The following is a 16,868-nucleotide window of genomic DNA, read 5'->3' as shown; positions in this document are numbered from 1 at the left end:
GGTCCTTTAACAAACACTGCTTCCTAAGGCCATCTCCATCACCGTGGTCACTCAGTCTTTCTGTGTGTTGGAGTGTGGGAATCCTGTGTCAATTCCCTTTCTTGTGTCTGTAGGTGTACGTGGTCGTGGGAATCGCTGCAGTCACATTCGCTGGCTTTGTGCTGATGCTGGTCGTCCTGAAGTTTGGCCGCAACTCAAAGTTCGGAATTAAAGGTAAGTACCTCTCAGCCGGGCCGTCATCTATGCCAGAGCCTTGTTAAGGGCCTGGGCTCTGCGGGGAGACATTGTGGAGGAAGCTGGAACAGCGTAATGAAAGCCTCAGTAAAGCTTCAATAGGGGGGATGCAATGGGAGGCTGTTCCTCGTCTTGTTCTCTGTGCTTCACTAATCGCTTAACACTCCACCATTCTTCTTTAACCAGCCTGTCTCTCAGAGCTTTGTGTCTCGATTTTGTGCTTCTCTCCTGCTTTTTCTCTAGCTGTGCTTTGCTAAGCTAATATTGCTAATAACATTTAAGGATTTAAGGAATAGTTTGGTGTTTTCCCCACATGCCAAATGATGTCAGTTACCCAAGACATGGTTAGTTTCTGGAACAAATACAGTACCAATGCTAAAAAGTAATAGAAACGTGAACCCTATAGCTTCATAGACATATGGACAGTATTAATTGTAGGCATTTTGTCATGCCCTCTGTAGCTAATAACTTATATTGCTAATAAGGGCACAGTGCTATAGACAGGGTAATTCGCTTTCATTATGATGGTGTATCAGTTACAATTAGAAATCCAGGTTGTTGTTGTTGAGGGTGTTCACAAGTACGAAGAAATACAGCAAAACAATGTATCAGACAGTCTTGTGGTGTCAGGGTCTAAAGAGGCTGATATGTCATCCTCCTCATCATCATCATCTTCTTTGCTGCTTAATCCATTTCAGGGTCGCCGTAGGCTGATATGTACTTTTTATTATTATTATTTTTTTTTTTGTGAGGGGGGCGCAGAATATTATTTTTACATGGTATTTTAGTCAAAATAGTCTGTCCATCCTGTTTGAGATGGCCACATTTCTCAGCCCAGCATCTGGGTGTGTGAAGGGTGAGTTGGGATGGTGTTGTGATGTTTAAAACTCAAGCTGATGGGGTGAATCAACCATGTTTGGCAGTTTTAAGAGTTTTGTTGTTTATAGTTAGACAACGAAGCTGAGGACTTGATGTGCAAATACTTCAGTGGTGCAAGAGTAGAGGGATTCTGGAAATCTCTTCTTAGTGTGTGTGAGGGATATGTGTTTGTTTAAGTGGAGGTTTGGGGGGGCGTTGGGGCATGGGGTTAGTTTATGAATGAGAGTGTGCAATTGTTTCTTGTATTTTCTGTATGGACGTGCTGGGTTAGATGGCCTGAGGGGCTCATTTTCACACTGTGGTCTGGTTTACATTGTGTGCTATGCATATGTGTGTGTGTGTGTGTGTGGTTTGTGTAATTGGCGTAGACAGAACTGAATTTTAAGAGTCTTGGTTACAGCTTGGGGGACCAGATATGTCCCAAAAACTAGTATTGTATCAGAAAAATAAACAGACATTTTTAACACAACATAACTTTGCTGACCATGTGTTTAATTGCCCACTGTTACTGGTTACCGTTACTGTGGACATCACAAAACAATGGGTGTTTCGGGCAAGAACCTGAAGACAGGAATTGTCTTTGTCAGAACTTACTTACCCTTAACGTATTTCTTACAGATGCCAGATGAATGTAACTGTTGCACCTTTTAAGGTAGAATGTCCTAATAAAAAGCTAGCAAATTTGCAGTCAACTTAATTATATTATTTGCATCACTACATAATATACATGATGATCTAAGGAGAGGTGGAACTACAGTCACAGTTCTGTAAGAGCAATGTCATTGGCCTTTTACTTTTGAACAGTTAAATAATCTTAGGGAGCGGGGGGAACTGTTTACTAAATGAGCTGGTCAAGTCTCCCTGAGTAAACTATACATCCCTGGCCAACGTGTGTGTGTGTGTGTGTGTGTGTGTAAATGTCCTTGTGTTCCAATAAGGACAAAATTCATGTGCTAATGAATATAAATGTTTACTTGAGGCTTATTTTTATGAGTTTGTTGCTCTTTAGCTTAGCTTTTATGCTGACCTTGCTATGACTCGGAAACACACACACACACACACACACACACAAGTAGCCTCTTCAGGCAAAAGAGTGGAAATGAGGGAAGTGTACGAGTGAAACCGTAGCTCTGAGTTCAGGAAGTGTGGGTGTCTGAGAGAGAGAGAAAGAGAGAGAGAGATTCAGAGTCAGCAACCTTGGGCTTATCAATGATTCACGGGCAGATATCAGTTTTCTTGTTTTTTTTGGTCTAAAAATCAATGGAGTTCTTCAAGGTCAGAAGTATCTGTCATCCCCTGGCTCAGCACTCAGGCCACAGCGCTAAAACCACTTCCACCTTTCTTCCTCCTCTCTTCCTCTCACCCTCAGGGCCATTGGCTAGGGAATGGCAAACAGTGAAATTTACCCTTTACACCAACATATAATCAGGATAGACCTATATTTGGTGTTTTTTTAGGTTTGCACTGGAACTAAAGTCAGTGGAAGTCATTTAGCATAAAAATTGTATTCCAAAGTTCAACGGTCAAACTCTAGGGTTGTGTAATTTCAAATAGACCTGCTTGAATTATAAAAAAACCCTCATAATTAAAAATAACCACTTGAATTAATTTCTCCCTGCTAGAGAAACCAGCATATTCCAGCATGTCGTAGATTCAGGTATGAATATAGGTTTTTATCAGTGTTGACATTTGGTATAAACAGACGAAGGTACCAAATTCAGTCTTTAATGCTGAAAATACTAGCACTAGTATCCCTAAAAACTTAAACTGAGATTTAGGCCATAAATGTAAGCTTCAGCACTTACAGCATTTGAAAGCTGTAAGAGATACATTTTGACTTACAGCTTTATATTTATTCTTTAGTCCTTCACATGATATCAGTTGATAAGAGAACTATTTTGTTTAGAAAGTTCTGAGACACTGAGAATCAGATTCCTCAAATAAAACAAATCCCCACTTTTAAGAGCCCACTTGAGATTTAATAATCAAACACATAACGCTACAGCATTTTTATTGCATGATACAAAAGTAAAACTCACACAGTTCTCATTTTCAAGAACTACAAGAGCATTGGGTGTGATAAATATCAGTTACTATGATTTAAGCCAGGGGTGTCAAACTCATTTTCACAGAGGGCCACATCAGCATAATAGTTGCCCTCAAAGGGCCAGATGTATGACAGTATAAATGTAACTAAATATAACCAAATGTAATGTAGAATAAATGTAAGTACTCCTTAATGTTAAATAACTCTGAATTTATTACTTATTCAACTCATAAATATTTGCATAGATATAAAAATGTTTGCTTGTTGCGCTGTTAACATAAATCCTGCTAATTTGTGAGGTTAAGAAACTCATATTACTCCATCAATCAACAATCAAACTATCCAAGTGAATAAAGAAAAATATCATCAAACACAAGTTATGACCTTCAGTATACACTGCTTCAAAAATTCACCCCCTGAAAAAGACTTAGACGTGCAAATCTTGTGAACACATTCTGCTGTGATCGCAGTTTGCCTTTTAATTCTTGTACAATTTGTTGCTTTTCTTAAAGGCTAACTTTGGCATACTCAGCTCCGTGTTTGGTATCAAAGTGCCGACCTAAATTGTACTCCTTGACAATTGCCACCGCCTCATAACACAAGGTTTTTCTCCTTGAAGCACAAACATGTATTCGCCTTCCCATCTCTCTTGAAACTGTCTTCCATCAGCATCAAATTTTCTTTTCCTGGACATTTTGGGATCAATATTTGTAGCTATTTCTTAATTCCACTTGTTGAAAAAATTACCTTGAAGAGGATGTACTGAAATCTAGTGGTGGAATGCCGTCACTTGGCGGGCAACATAATCAGCATGCATTGTGGGAAATGTAGTTTAAGGTCAATGCACGTTTTAGAATTAGTGACGGAATAATTAATAAGCCTAAAAGCGTGCATTGACCATAAACTCCATTTCCCACAGTTCATGCCGATTATGTTACCTGTGAAGCAACGGCATTAAGCCACTAGATTGCAGTCAGTCAGATCTTTTAAGCTTTTGCGGGCCACATCAAATGACACGGCGCGCCACATTTGGCCCGCGGGCCTTGAGTTTGACACGTGATTTAAGCGTTCAAGGATACACAAAGTTTGTTGCTAGTGATTGACATGCAGGCTCCTTACCCACAATTACTATCGATTAGCTGGCTTCAACCTGGACTGATAGAAGAGCAGTATATGTTGAGTTATGTTGATTTAAACATTGTATAATACTGCCTCATTTGCTCCTCCAAAATCACTTCAAATAAGTAGTCACAGCTCTCTGAGCTGCTTTTGTATTTTCCTTGGTGTATTTAAACTAATTAAGTGTTAGTTTTCAAATTTTATTTCTTTACATCACAGAATATATTGCAGAAGAAGAACTGCAATATGAAGTTTTTTCCAATTTCGTACAGCCCTATTGTAAATCATCTTGAAATAGCGTCATATGTCAGTGTAAATTATGGGTAAAAGGAAGACTAATCTGTTTGACAGACCACTGCAGTGAAACCTATTGCGTTTAACTCAGCTTCCCAGGAGCACAGCAGGCCTCCACTATCTGAGTGGTTCAGAGGTCACTGATGGTCACTGGTGTGTAACGCAGGGCAATTCACGGTCGTTGATGCTTGCGGGGGTATCTCCAGTAAAAGTACTTGACCTCACTCGTGTCTGTGGAGCTTGGAAATATCATCATTTGCATCATTAGCAACAGGAATTGTACAGAGGGTCCTGAGGGGTCCAGAATGTTTCGCTAATCTTGCACATACTTTACTACGATTAAGTCACTTATTAAAATGTTAACATATTTCAGTTGAGTGTTTTTCCATCTACTCACAATGACACTTGATTTAGTTTGCGAGTGAATGAGTGAACATATGAGTAAAAATTGAGTGGGACACAAGCCAGTTATATGAAGTACTTCATATCTAATTATGGTCTTGTCCAGTTATCTTTTTTAAAGCTAATTCTAGTCAATTATGTCAGAAAAGAAGTGAGAAAGTTTACCCTCATGGCAGTTTTTGCTACAAAGCTAGCACCAGTACCCTGTTAGCGACTAGCATATGTTATGTTTTGCAGCACTACATATTTTTTGAGTTTATAACATTTCTTAACTATTTTGAAAGACTATGATGATCCTCAATGCTCCTGGTACACACTCTTGTGATGAAATTCATCTGGCTAAATCAGTAACTGGTTAGTTGGTCAGTTCTAAGCACCAGGCGTGCAGCTAACAATGAATCACTGGCTAAAAGCTGTTATCATCTAAATTGCTACTTCACAGCCATTCACAGCTCACTCTTCCATTTCAAAAACTGTGTGTGTGTGTCAGTGAGAGAGAGAGAGATGTTGGGGGGTGGTCCTGTCTGCCCACCACATGCACTGTTGCCATAGAAACGAGCGTCATTGCTAGCTCTCGAAAAATGAATCATTCCCACAAAGGAATGAATCACAAACTGCAGGGAGCAAAGACACACGCTCACGCTTTCTCTATAACTCTCCCTCTCTTTCCCCTCTCACACTCTCTGTCAATGTCTCTCTCTCCCTGTCAATGTCTCTCTCTCCCACTTTCTTGTTTTCTTTATTTGCACCTTGCTGTTTCTCCTCCCCCAATGCTCACTGTATCTTTTTCTCAGCCTTATTCTCTTACATTGTCCTTCTTCCTCCATTTGTCTGCTTCCATTGATTTATCATTCTGTTACTTCATCTTTTCTTCCCTCTTTCTCTGTCACTTCATCTTTCCATCCCTGTTTCTCTCCTCTCCTCTCTATCTATCTATCTATCTACTCACTCTATCTCCTCATTCTACCTGCTGATAAAGTACTGAGTATCTAAACTCAGATGTGAATCAAATCAAAAGAATATTTATTTTGCTTTTGGTATTTCTCAGGGCTCTTTGACAGGAGGCTTATTAGAAACAGCTCTTTCTTTAATCCACCGTGGAGGATCTGGACCAACAGCCCCGTGGTCATTAGTGTGAATCTCATAAATGCTGCGTTCCTGTCAGTTCACATCGACAAGATTTAGATGTTTTCGGCTTGACTTTTATTTGGTGTATTTTATTTCTGCTTCTCATGATGTATTTATCCCTGTGGTTAACAGTCTCATGCAGATCAGAGGGAAAATGTTTCACTTTTTATTTTTTTGAACTGTTTGAAATGTTTTGGCATTTATATGAAGCAGAATGTCTTGATGAATGGGCCAATAGCAACTTTGAAAAGCATAACCAAAGATTTTAAATCTTACACTGTGTAAGATCTTTTGCCCTTTCTCTCTCCCCATGATTTACTGTGATATTGCTCTATGCAGACATATGTTGGGTGACATAACATCGCAGTTAGCGTTCTCCTCTGAGCATGTTAAGCTCCAATGACATTGCGTTAGCAGCAGTTCAAAAAGAAGTTGTGTCTGGCTTTACATGTATTAGAAAGAGAGCATTGAATGATTGATGGAGACCTGGTTAATTGCTAACTGCTGATGACTTATAAACTGATACAAATTATGTAATACAAATAGATTTTATGGCAAAAATACTATAATGTTGAACGAGTTATTTTCCCCAATGATTCTTTTTCACGTTATGATGCTGCCGTTACACTGAGACCTAGTGGCTGTGGAAGTATCAAAGATTATTTACTGAATATGTTTCAATCCAGTCTGCCCTCTTGTTCCACTTCCTGGAACATAAACTGGTTCATTCAGGGACTACAAATCTCATGTGAGTTTTAATTCATAAAATATGAATAAATAGGCAAAATAGTTGAATTGAGATGCACAGTGACAATAGTGATGTCACACAACGACTCTGAGTTTACCTACTTTTTAAGTTAAAGAGTTTCATGAAAATAAATAATCTGCATCTAGAGATATACTTTGAGTTACATTCTCAAATTAAATTCAAATAGTCTTTTTTTTTTTCTGTGAGGGTCTCAAAATCCTGGTTTCTAGCTATTCCCTTTGTCAGTGTCTGTGAGGAGTTTGGTGTGTTCTCCTTGTGTTTGCATGGGCTTACTCCTAGTGCATCTCTTTCCACCCACAATCCAAAAACACCTGTTGGTAAGTGGACTGACCGTAAACTGGTTCATGGATGTGAGTGAGCGAGAGACTGGTTGAGTGTGTGGTGTCCTGGGATGGATTGGTTCCCTGTCCACGGTGTGTTCCTACCTCACTCCTAAATATTTCCAAACAAAAAATTAGTTCAGTTATTTTGAGTAGGGTTAGTTTACAGCTCGCGGCATAAACAGAAAGAATCATTCACGTTGGACCTTGTTTTGCTACATCTGGGATGCATTATGAGCTTGAGATGGGCAGTAATGTTGCGTTCATCTTCTGTTCTTTGGCTCCGTTTAATGTCCCAGAAGCCTTTTCTTTTCTGGCTCCGGTTGCCAAATATTTGCTTGAATAGATGTTATCCACTGAGGTCTCCAAACTCCAGGTTGTGTTTAGATGTTCTGATTTGACCGGTTGTGTTTGTTGATTTGTAATGACCATGGGTGTTACCAGGTTGTTTCTATGAGAAATGGCTTATATCTGGTGGCTCATAAACCCGCGGGTGTTCACCCCCCAAAGGAACTGCACCCTCCCACGGTCAGTGTAACAGCACTACTCTTTTCCTAACAGTTTCCTAACACTCTCAGTTCACTACTAATGCACTAAATATATATAAAGGTAATAGTTTGTAATATTCCACTTATTGCAAATGTTATTTTTTCGGTTTGCATTGCAGCTACAAGGCTAATGTAGCTAGCAAACAAAAGGTGGCTGCTGTAGCTGCTGCTTTTACCATTTTTTTAAACTGAAGCACCTGGCTCGTAACTCACTCACACATACAGCCACTCATGCACGTTTAACAAAATGCTACACAAAAGGGGCTATTGAGTGCTTTGCAAAAATGTAAATATGTGTCCTTGATTTTGCTAAGCCTTTGCTTTAATTATTGCTCTAACACAGCATTAATAACACACAACAACCTTACATTTTGGGGTCATTTTTACTGATACTGGATACATTTTGATGGCTTAATGTTTTTTCTACTTCTTCTTATTACTTCAGTTGTTGTTTAGTTATTTTTTTAATTCTGTTTAATATTTATTTATATATATATGTATGATGAATATATATTCAATTTTTTTTAACACTCTTTTTCAAAAGTTTGGAATCTTTGTTCAAAAAAAGTACAGTTATTATAATTAATTTAAAAGCAGTTTGTTGCAGAAAAATCTATTAAAATATTTTATTGTTTTTCTCTTGTGCAGATTCTCAGGTTTCACATATAAACAAAGTAAAATTGGAGCGCTCTGGAGCAGCTGCACATGAGCCTAAGGTCGCCGTTCTCAATGCCAAGTGTCAGCAAAAGAAGTGTTAACTCATTCCACTGGGTTGTAGAGCAATAGATTTGTATTCTTTACAGCATCCTGTATATCTGGAATGATTTGGGGTTATTTCTGTGATCTAGAACTAATCGTCTCACTAATGTTCTAGTGGCTGAATGCTACCAAATATTTTTGTGTTTAAAATGATAAAGCATTCATTGATATGGAGGGATACCAAGCTTTTGAAAAGTGGTGTTTTGCTTTTGTTGATGGTAATTTTAACAGTTGATTGTTGCCTTTTATTGCTGTCAGTTATTTTTGTGTTGAGTCTTTTTCGTTTGTTTCTTTGTTTGTTTTAGGTTTCGTTTTATTTCAAAATGTTCCAGTGGAGGCAGCAGGCCAGTAAAATGACCCTGGTACAGTACATTCCAGTAAAAACTGGACCAAATGGACCACATACTGAGGTTTCTATGTTCTAAAATGGTGGCATTGTAAGAATGACCTCAGTTTAATACATGCTGGTACAAACTGGACTGAAATGGATCATTAGTGTAAATACACTGAGTTTTTCTAATGTTCAAAAATGGCGGGGTTATAGGTTGACCCCTGTATAATACATACTGGCACAAACTGGACTGAAATGGACCTTACTGGGATTGAAGCCCAGCTGCTACTGCAAGAGCCAATTAGCAGCCAGTGTATGCTAAAACAACCTTTTGGGAGATATTTTACTTGTTGAGAAGATTTTTTTTTTTGGTGGGGGGGCTTAGACGCTTTCTACTATGTGGAGGGGGTCACCAGGACATGGTGAGGGGTAGTAGAATGTTTGTCAGTGGATAAATGGACCCCTGATGCTTGGAGAGCCTCAGAGATAGTGATGGAGCTCTAGCTTTTCAGTCTTAATGGATGTCTTCATAAATGAATCATAGCTGATGTGTTCTTTTTCTTCAGCCTGTTTGCACATTGAAAGAGCCGATAGTGAGTTAACAGTAGAAACACAACACAACAGTGTAAAAGGTCTTAATAGAGAATACTTCATTTATATCCTTTTTACACCACATACAACGTTTAAAATAAAGTTTATTATTTTTTTTTACACAGTGTTACAAACACCAGACAAAAATAGTCAAAGATGCACACAGTTGCTGACAGGCTAAGCCCTCCATATACTTCCAATGCTCAGCATAGGTGGTCTCATACAGAGTTTAGAGACCACCCTTTCATTTATTTATTGTGAGGAAATGTTACTATTTTTCAGCTTTAGGGAATTTTATAGGAACATGGAAATGGTTAAAAAAACAAAACAAAGGGTCACAGTCTGGTATGCTAGGCTTTCTCTCTCTCTGCTCACAGCAGAAGGCATCTGGAGGTTTTTAGACATCTAATAGACCTCCAAATGCTGAAAAGCATGAACTGAGATGAGAATATTGCTCAATTTCTGCTCCATAGGTGGGTAATATTGACTTATTTTTGCTGTAGATGTAACTGATTCTAAAACAAAGAACAGCTTTCCCCACATTTTAGAGGTTGCCTTTAAAAGAAAATTACACAGATGCTTTAAAAGATAAGTTTAAACCTTTCAATATTCAGTGTTCAATATTTTTCATAGAACTGCTTACTGTTTCTCAAATACATTTTCAGCAACACCTGTTCAGTCTTAGAAGTTGGTTCAATTTTTTACATTCCACGTAATCCCAAACACATTCAGTGATGTTGAGGTCTGAGCTGTGGCAGTCTACCAGTTCTTGCACATGGTTGTTATGTGTGCATTTTTTTGTTTTGGGGAATTCCTGTTGTTTCATTTTTGTTGTTTTTCTTTTGTATGCTCAATTAGTTTTACTCGTACTACAAATAAGTAGAAATTAAATAAATAAACACACACACACGCACCTACACACACATAAACAGTTTCCTCCTAATGTATATTTTCAAAGAAATGCAAGATAAGGACAGTTCATATCTCAGTTGCAGGAGATTCTTTATTGCAGCAGTAAGCTGGTCTCCAGTATTCACCACAAATAAAAATTTGTTATAGCTGTTATTTTTGTGGGGTCATGTATAAAAGCTAATTCAGAATCCAGAATTTTAACCATAGACGACCTGTATTTGTATATGGAATTATTTTTACATAACTTTATTATAGATAAACTGCAATGTAGTGTTTTGAACTGTAAAATTACACATTAAAAGGGATTAATTCATTTCTGCCTTTTGTTGACATATGACTTTATTTTTTCACATGAGCTGCTTTCATGTATTTTTTGTTATTCTGTCAAAGACAAGTCAACAATTAAAGTCAATTATTAAACTTCAGCACTCACAGATTTAAACGTAATAGCATTTAAAGGTTAAAAATAAATCTGAGGAGATAAAAACAACTGAATGCCGACGAGTGAACACATTTGTTTTAAACATCCTTTGTTTGCAAATGATGGGAACTTCTCCTAAGACCTAATTTTGTATGAAAGTCAGTTGCCGTTATAAAAAGGAGGCCCCAGATCTGCTCTGAAAGATAAGTGTTTTAAACCTCACTGCTGTGGGGTTTGTGGGATATTCTCTCTCCAGCTGTAACTGAAGTGAACTGTGAGCAAAGGAGCCGTTTCTCTCCTCTGTTCCACTGTGGAGGTGGAAGAATTTCCTCTTTCCCCTTTTCCCTATTCCGTCCATCCCGCCAAGAGAGACAAACGCGCATGCACACACACGCATGCACACACACACACTGTGTTGGGAGTTTGAGTGACTTGGCTTGTTCTTTCCTATGTTTCTTTTTTCCCCTCTCTCATCCACTCCACTATATTATTTGCAAAAGACCAGAAAATCTAGTAAGACATTCTTCCAACAGCGTACCTTGTTTTTCCTACATATAAGTTGCAATGAATCTGACCAGACATAGAAGTGAAAATTAGAATATTCTCTGCAAAAAAAATAAAAATGTAGAGATACTCTGTTACTGCTTTTGTTTTTGTCTGAAGTGAGCTCTGTGTAATAATAATGAACATTTTATACTTCAGATATTGAAATAAAATTATATGAGGTCTTATTGCAAGTCACATTAGAGCATTTCTATTGGTCCATTCATCATGCAATTTTCATACAATGAAGGACTGCTGCTCAGCTGTGTTCAAGTAATGTAGTAAACTAAACCGTGACTATAAACCATATATATATATTGTGTGTGTGGAAGCTCCATTCTAAATAAAGCCCTCTGCATAGTGAATGCGCGACTTGAGTTCCGATGTCTGAAACTGAGAAACTCAAAGTGGCAGTGGAGGGTTTATATGGTGTGGAAATGAGTATGGAAAACGCATGGAATGTTTCTTTGGGCAGCATGGTGATGCTGTAAAGACTGACCGGTTCAGTGACCACTCTCAGTGCTTCCATCACTACCTCCTTAGATTTCACTCCACTGTACGGCGAAGTGCAAAAGATTCATCAAGTGACATGTTCTGCTGAAGTGAAAAGATGAGAACACATCCCTTAAAAAAGTAATTTTTACCATAAAAAAAAGTTGAAACTATTTAGTTATGTTTATTTTTTACATTTTTCAATGCAAATCACACCAGATTAATCAAATTAGTTTGCAGTCACTCTGTGAACTACTTTCTGCTCCATAGTGCAGATCTCCAACATGGGGGAGGCCATGTTTATTCATAAATTAATTGTCTGTAACCGCTTTTCCAGTTCAGGGTCGCGGTGGGTCAGGAGCCTACCCAGAATCCCTGGGCGCAAGGCAAGATCACACCCTGGAGGGGGCGCCAGTCCTTGGAGGCCATGTTTAATATAGAATCTCTGACACAGCTAGGCGAATAGGTGTCATTATAATCACTGACTCATATCAAGAGGAAGAATCACTAAAGAAAATGGCTGACAGCACATTTATTCTTGTCATTCACAAATAATTATAGCAGTGCTGTAAAAGCCAATTTGACTCCCTAAAGAACCTTTCAGGATGTATTTTAAATAATTATCTTTTGTAAAAGAGAAGAAAGTGAAACTTCTCTCAGCTCCACTGACCATACAAGAGAACTTTGTAGTTCAACATTTACAGAATGTGGTCCAGCTGTTGCTCTGCATACTTTGTCTTTCCTCACTTTCACCCTGTTCTTCAGTGGTCAAGACCAGGGATCATTCTCAAGGTGCGATGACACTGTCGTTGTGCTGGTGGTGTGTTGTGCTGGTGCGAGTGGATCAGACATGGCAGGTGGACACCAGTCAAACACACACACCAGGAAACTAAATAAATACATTTTTAAAAAGCGAAGGGAGAACGTGGTGAATTGTACCACTGCACTAAAATCTTATGCTGCAACAATAACATTTTCCATGTACATTCAGGTGTGTTTCCTCATTCGGGAAGTCTTCAATTCCTCTGATTTTTCTGAGGACATTTAAAGGAATGATATATATTCTTAAAATGAGTGGACTTTGTTCACATAACAGATTTAGAGATTATAATCCTAGATTATACCAATGAGAATCCTTCTGTAATATAATTAGAAGCAGAATCATTTGGTTAAAGACATCTACCAATAATGTGTTCTCATGGTTTGTCCTGAACTCTAGACTTGGGGTCATGGTGCTGCTTTAATGAGTTTGTTTTGGATTTGGAAACATTTGTTTTTCAGGCTAGGACTAAGAGAACTTTACTCTTGTCACTTTTCACCTCAGCACTTTGGTAAATAATAGGCCTCGTAAGAGTGATGAGCTCTGGACAGACCCACCTGACCCCTGAGGCGATGATGGAGACTTGATGGAGACAAAAAAAAACATGCCCTGTTCCTGGCCTTGAATTTAGAACGTCTTTGCTGAAGGGCTCAAGAGTGACATTGCAATTTGTCTGTTTATGTTGAAACCCAATAGGTTGTTGTTGGCTTTACCAGATTTGCTCCTGGGTAGATTCCTGGCTGAAAGTTAAGCTGTACGACTGCTGGACTTCAGGCTTTCAGGCTGTGTAGGACATTAGATCTGGGGGTGGCTTGTTTATAAAGGTATTTGCCCTAATGTACTGTTCAAGAGCACAGGATTAGATGAGCTCTTCAGAGCCTGGTGAATTCTTAATCTTTAGATGTGAAGAGTTGTTAACTATTTAAGAGTAATTCACTAGCACAGTATATGTGTGATTAAGCTTCTCTCGGTCAAAAAAACCATTCCTTACCTTTTGTATTCACCCATTTACAGTCTCAGGCCTGTGCAAAAGTGTATGAGGTTTTTATAGTTTGGGTCTTTTATGCTGAAATTTCTCAATATGCTACATTCAAATCTTGACAAATAGTGTCTTATATGAATGTTTTCCTTGTAGAATCAATTTTATAGCTTTGTTCAATAGATTTGTAGCATTAATCTAAACTCATACAGAGACTGTTTAATGTGATGCTCACTCTACCATTTAACAATGAACTCATTTCTACAAAGCCTTTGGCAAACCCAGCCCAAGTCATTTTAGCAAGACTGTACAGAAATAGTACATAAAATTAGTTTAATAGATATGTACATACTGAGAATAGTACACTTATGTGTTAAGTTTCTGATTTCTAATGTTTATGCAAACATTAAATCCACATTTTTAATGGAATTTCCTCATTGGACTGAGAAATCATTTCTCTAAAGAAACTGCAGTCACTCCGACTTCTAAGGGTTATAAATACACTTCTCTATCACCATCATCGTGCCCTTGTCCCATTTGCTGTACCCTCCTCTTTTCAGAAGAATGAAGGGAGTTGTCATGTGAGAAAGTAAGAGCTGTTTCCAAAAAATAGCACCATGCATTAATGGAGATTTCTTTTTTTTTTTTTAATGGGAGTGTTATTTTTGAGAATATGATATCGGCACGCACTGGCCTGGATGTGTTTGGGAGCCCTCGGTTCAGGGCCCCAGTCTCAGTATTGCTGTGTAACCGAAATCCAATCCGGAAGACAGTTCGTCCACTCCCCTCCTCCATCCATCCCTCCATCCTTCTTCCCTCATTAGCTCCTCAGATCAATAGATCACTTCCTCTCAACTTGCTCGAAGAAAAACAAGAGTTTCAAGACGGTGGTGGTCGTGTTTCCTTACCGGATGCAGATACGGCCAACCACACACACACACGGATAAAATGTTCAAACGCACCTGTTTTATTTTCAACCTGTCTGAAAATTCGCACATGTGCTGTGTATAAATCCCAAGACTTGGTGGTTGTATACACTTTTAGCTTGACAGTGGATTATATATATGTGTGTGTGTATCTGGACACCACAAACACAAAAGTGAATTTTGCTGCTTTAGGATACACACACAATGATTGCACTCACAGTGTGTATGTTCTCCAGAGAAAAGCAGTACTTATGGAATGAGAAAATGCTACATTCAAATCTTGACACACATTGTCTTACATAAATGTGTTCCTTGTAGAAATATATATATATATATATACACACACACACACACACACACACACACACACACACAAAGTATACATGATGGTTATTATGGAGGGAATTAGTTAAATATCATTGCATGGATATTCACAGCAAAATTGCCCTAGGCCTTAGTGGTAACTCCAATCATTTAACTATAATGTAATTATAATATAAATGAAATGCTGCTTTAGGGTTGTATATACCGGATGGTTAAGTAATAAATATGACTTCACTGCGTTCAGGAGCTTGGCTGAATATCCACCCACTGTACACAACATGTCCCCAAAAAGTGATTTATCATTAAATACTTGAGTAATAACAAATCGGATCAAAATATTAGTCTTTTAATTACAGAACACATGCGTAATAAACCTATTTAAATGCATATTTGCCCTTTTCTCCTGGAGAAGAGGTAAAAGTTCGCGATATATGTCACATCTTTTAAACTTGTGTATCATCTAGGATCCTGAGTTGTACCAGTTGTAAACACGACTTTGGCCGCCATTCGGGTGCAATTTACATGTCGAAAAAATGGTATTTCCCAGTTTCCAACATCACTTGAACGTAGCAATAGATGCCTGCTTATTCAACATTTCATAATAAATGTCCCCCCGCTAATACTTTTGGAAGATTAAACAAGCTGTGTGTACCCAGCTGAACAGTCAATAAATTCACTGAATGCACAAAAATTACAGTATTTTTTGATGTTTTGTGTCCTGATTTGACTCGTTTCGTGAAACTAAGGGCAATTGGCATTTGATACAATTTGTCCATTTTAAAAGTTTAAAGGTACAGTCAGTCATTATCTCCAATGATTCTTTTTCGCATGTTAACATTTAGAAATAGTCAATGTGCTCCAGTTTGAAGCATGACTGTGGAGCTGCTAATCTGCATTAGCTTGGTTTCGGTACAGACTAAACCAGAGCTTCTGTCAATGAATACATTTTACAGTGCCCTCGGGTAGAGTATAGAAATGTCTTTTCCATTGTCCTAATGTACTCATTGATTTTCAAAACTTTCTTGATCAAATAGTTGTGTCCATCCTAAGTGATGTATCAAATCCTGATGGATGTCTTACTGTAAGCTAGCTGGCAATAGCTAGCCTTACTAATCAGCCAGTTGTAGTACAATAAACTCAAATAATTTGAGTGGATTATGGGTTTTAGGAGCTGAGGGGAACCTATTAGCACACAGTGAAATTAGCTTACTGTGCTAATACAGAGTTACCATATGTGACTTTTGTGAATCTTGCAAGACTTGGCATTCAGTAACGTAGCACGGTTAACCTTTGAAGACCCTCAACATTCAATTAGCTCCTGAGCACCAGAGTGGATCAATACAAACGCCTGACCTCCATTCAGCCTCAGGGATCTGGACTGTGTTAGGTCCTGACCCCTGTTCACCCGCTAAGCACTTGATCTGCCTCTTTGACTCTGTTTCTTTCTCCTTTTCTCTCTGTACCTTTCACCTTCCTCACCCTTATGGCAGACTGCAATCTGACCCCTGAGGTTTAACTGCATTTACAATGATTTTCACTGCAGACATAGACTTATAGCATATGTCAAATGGTGTCCTGCCCTTTCGTTTGTAATAGAGAGAGAGAGAGATTTCCCTGGCGACTTCAGGGTTTCAGACAAAGTCCGAGAGCCATATTGACCTCACTCTTTTTGGGTAGGTGGGATAGCCCTACAACTCCCCTCCTCAACATGATTCTAGCTGAGTGGTTGTTAGGTGTCACTTATCGGCGTAGTTAGTGTCCTCCTCCAAGCACACTGAGCTGGTTATTTGAAGCAGCGCTGATTGAAAAGAATGTCTTAGAAAAAGCCTTTAAACGCCTTGGAAGCACTGTGTGATTTGTGGAGTCCTAGCTATGTGTTTAACTAGCAATAATTATTATAATTGGAGGCGAAAAAAGGTTTTAATCCCTCCTAAAAATGTATGAGCATGTGAGGTGATCTGCTTTAACCTTGTCCCATTCCTCATACATGCACCCTTGTTTACACATGCTAATTTAGGAGTGCAAGTCCT

The 16,868-nt window shown here is 38.5% G+C and overlaps 1 protein-coding gene across 1 annotated transcript in view; it reads left to right on the top strand.

The window, feature by feature from the left end:
- Nucleotides 1-16,868, top strand: part of ntrk2a (neurotrophic tyrosine kinase, receptor, type 2a) — a 49,132-nt gene that overhangs the window by 10,891 nt on the left and 21,373 nt on the right. Inside the window, exon 11 of the mRNA XM_066643927.1 lies at nt 114-213. Within this exon, the coding sequence (XP_066500024.1) occupies nt 114-213 (100 nt within the window). The remainder of the gene's footprint in view (nt 1-113; nt 214-16,868) is intronic.

The sequence above is a fragment of the Hoplias malabaricus genome, chromosome 14 (genome assembly GCF_029633855.1).
Source record: "Hoplias malabaricus isolate fHopMal1 chromosome 14, fHopMal1.hap1, whole genome shotgun sequence".
Classification (NCBI taxonomy): domain Eukaryota; kingdom Metazoa; phylum Chordata; class Actinopteri; order Characiformes; family Erythrinidae; genus Hoplias; species Hoplias malabaricus.
The sequence above is the reverse complement of the archived record's forward strand: the minus strand, read 5'-3'. Positions and strand labels throughout refer to the sequence as shown.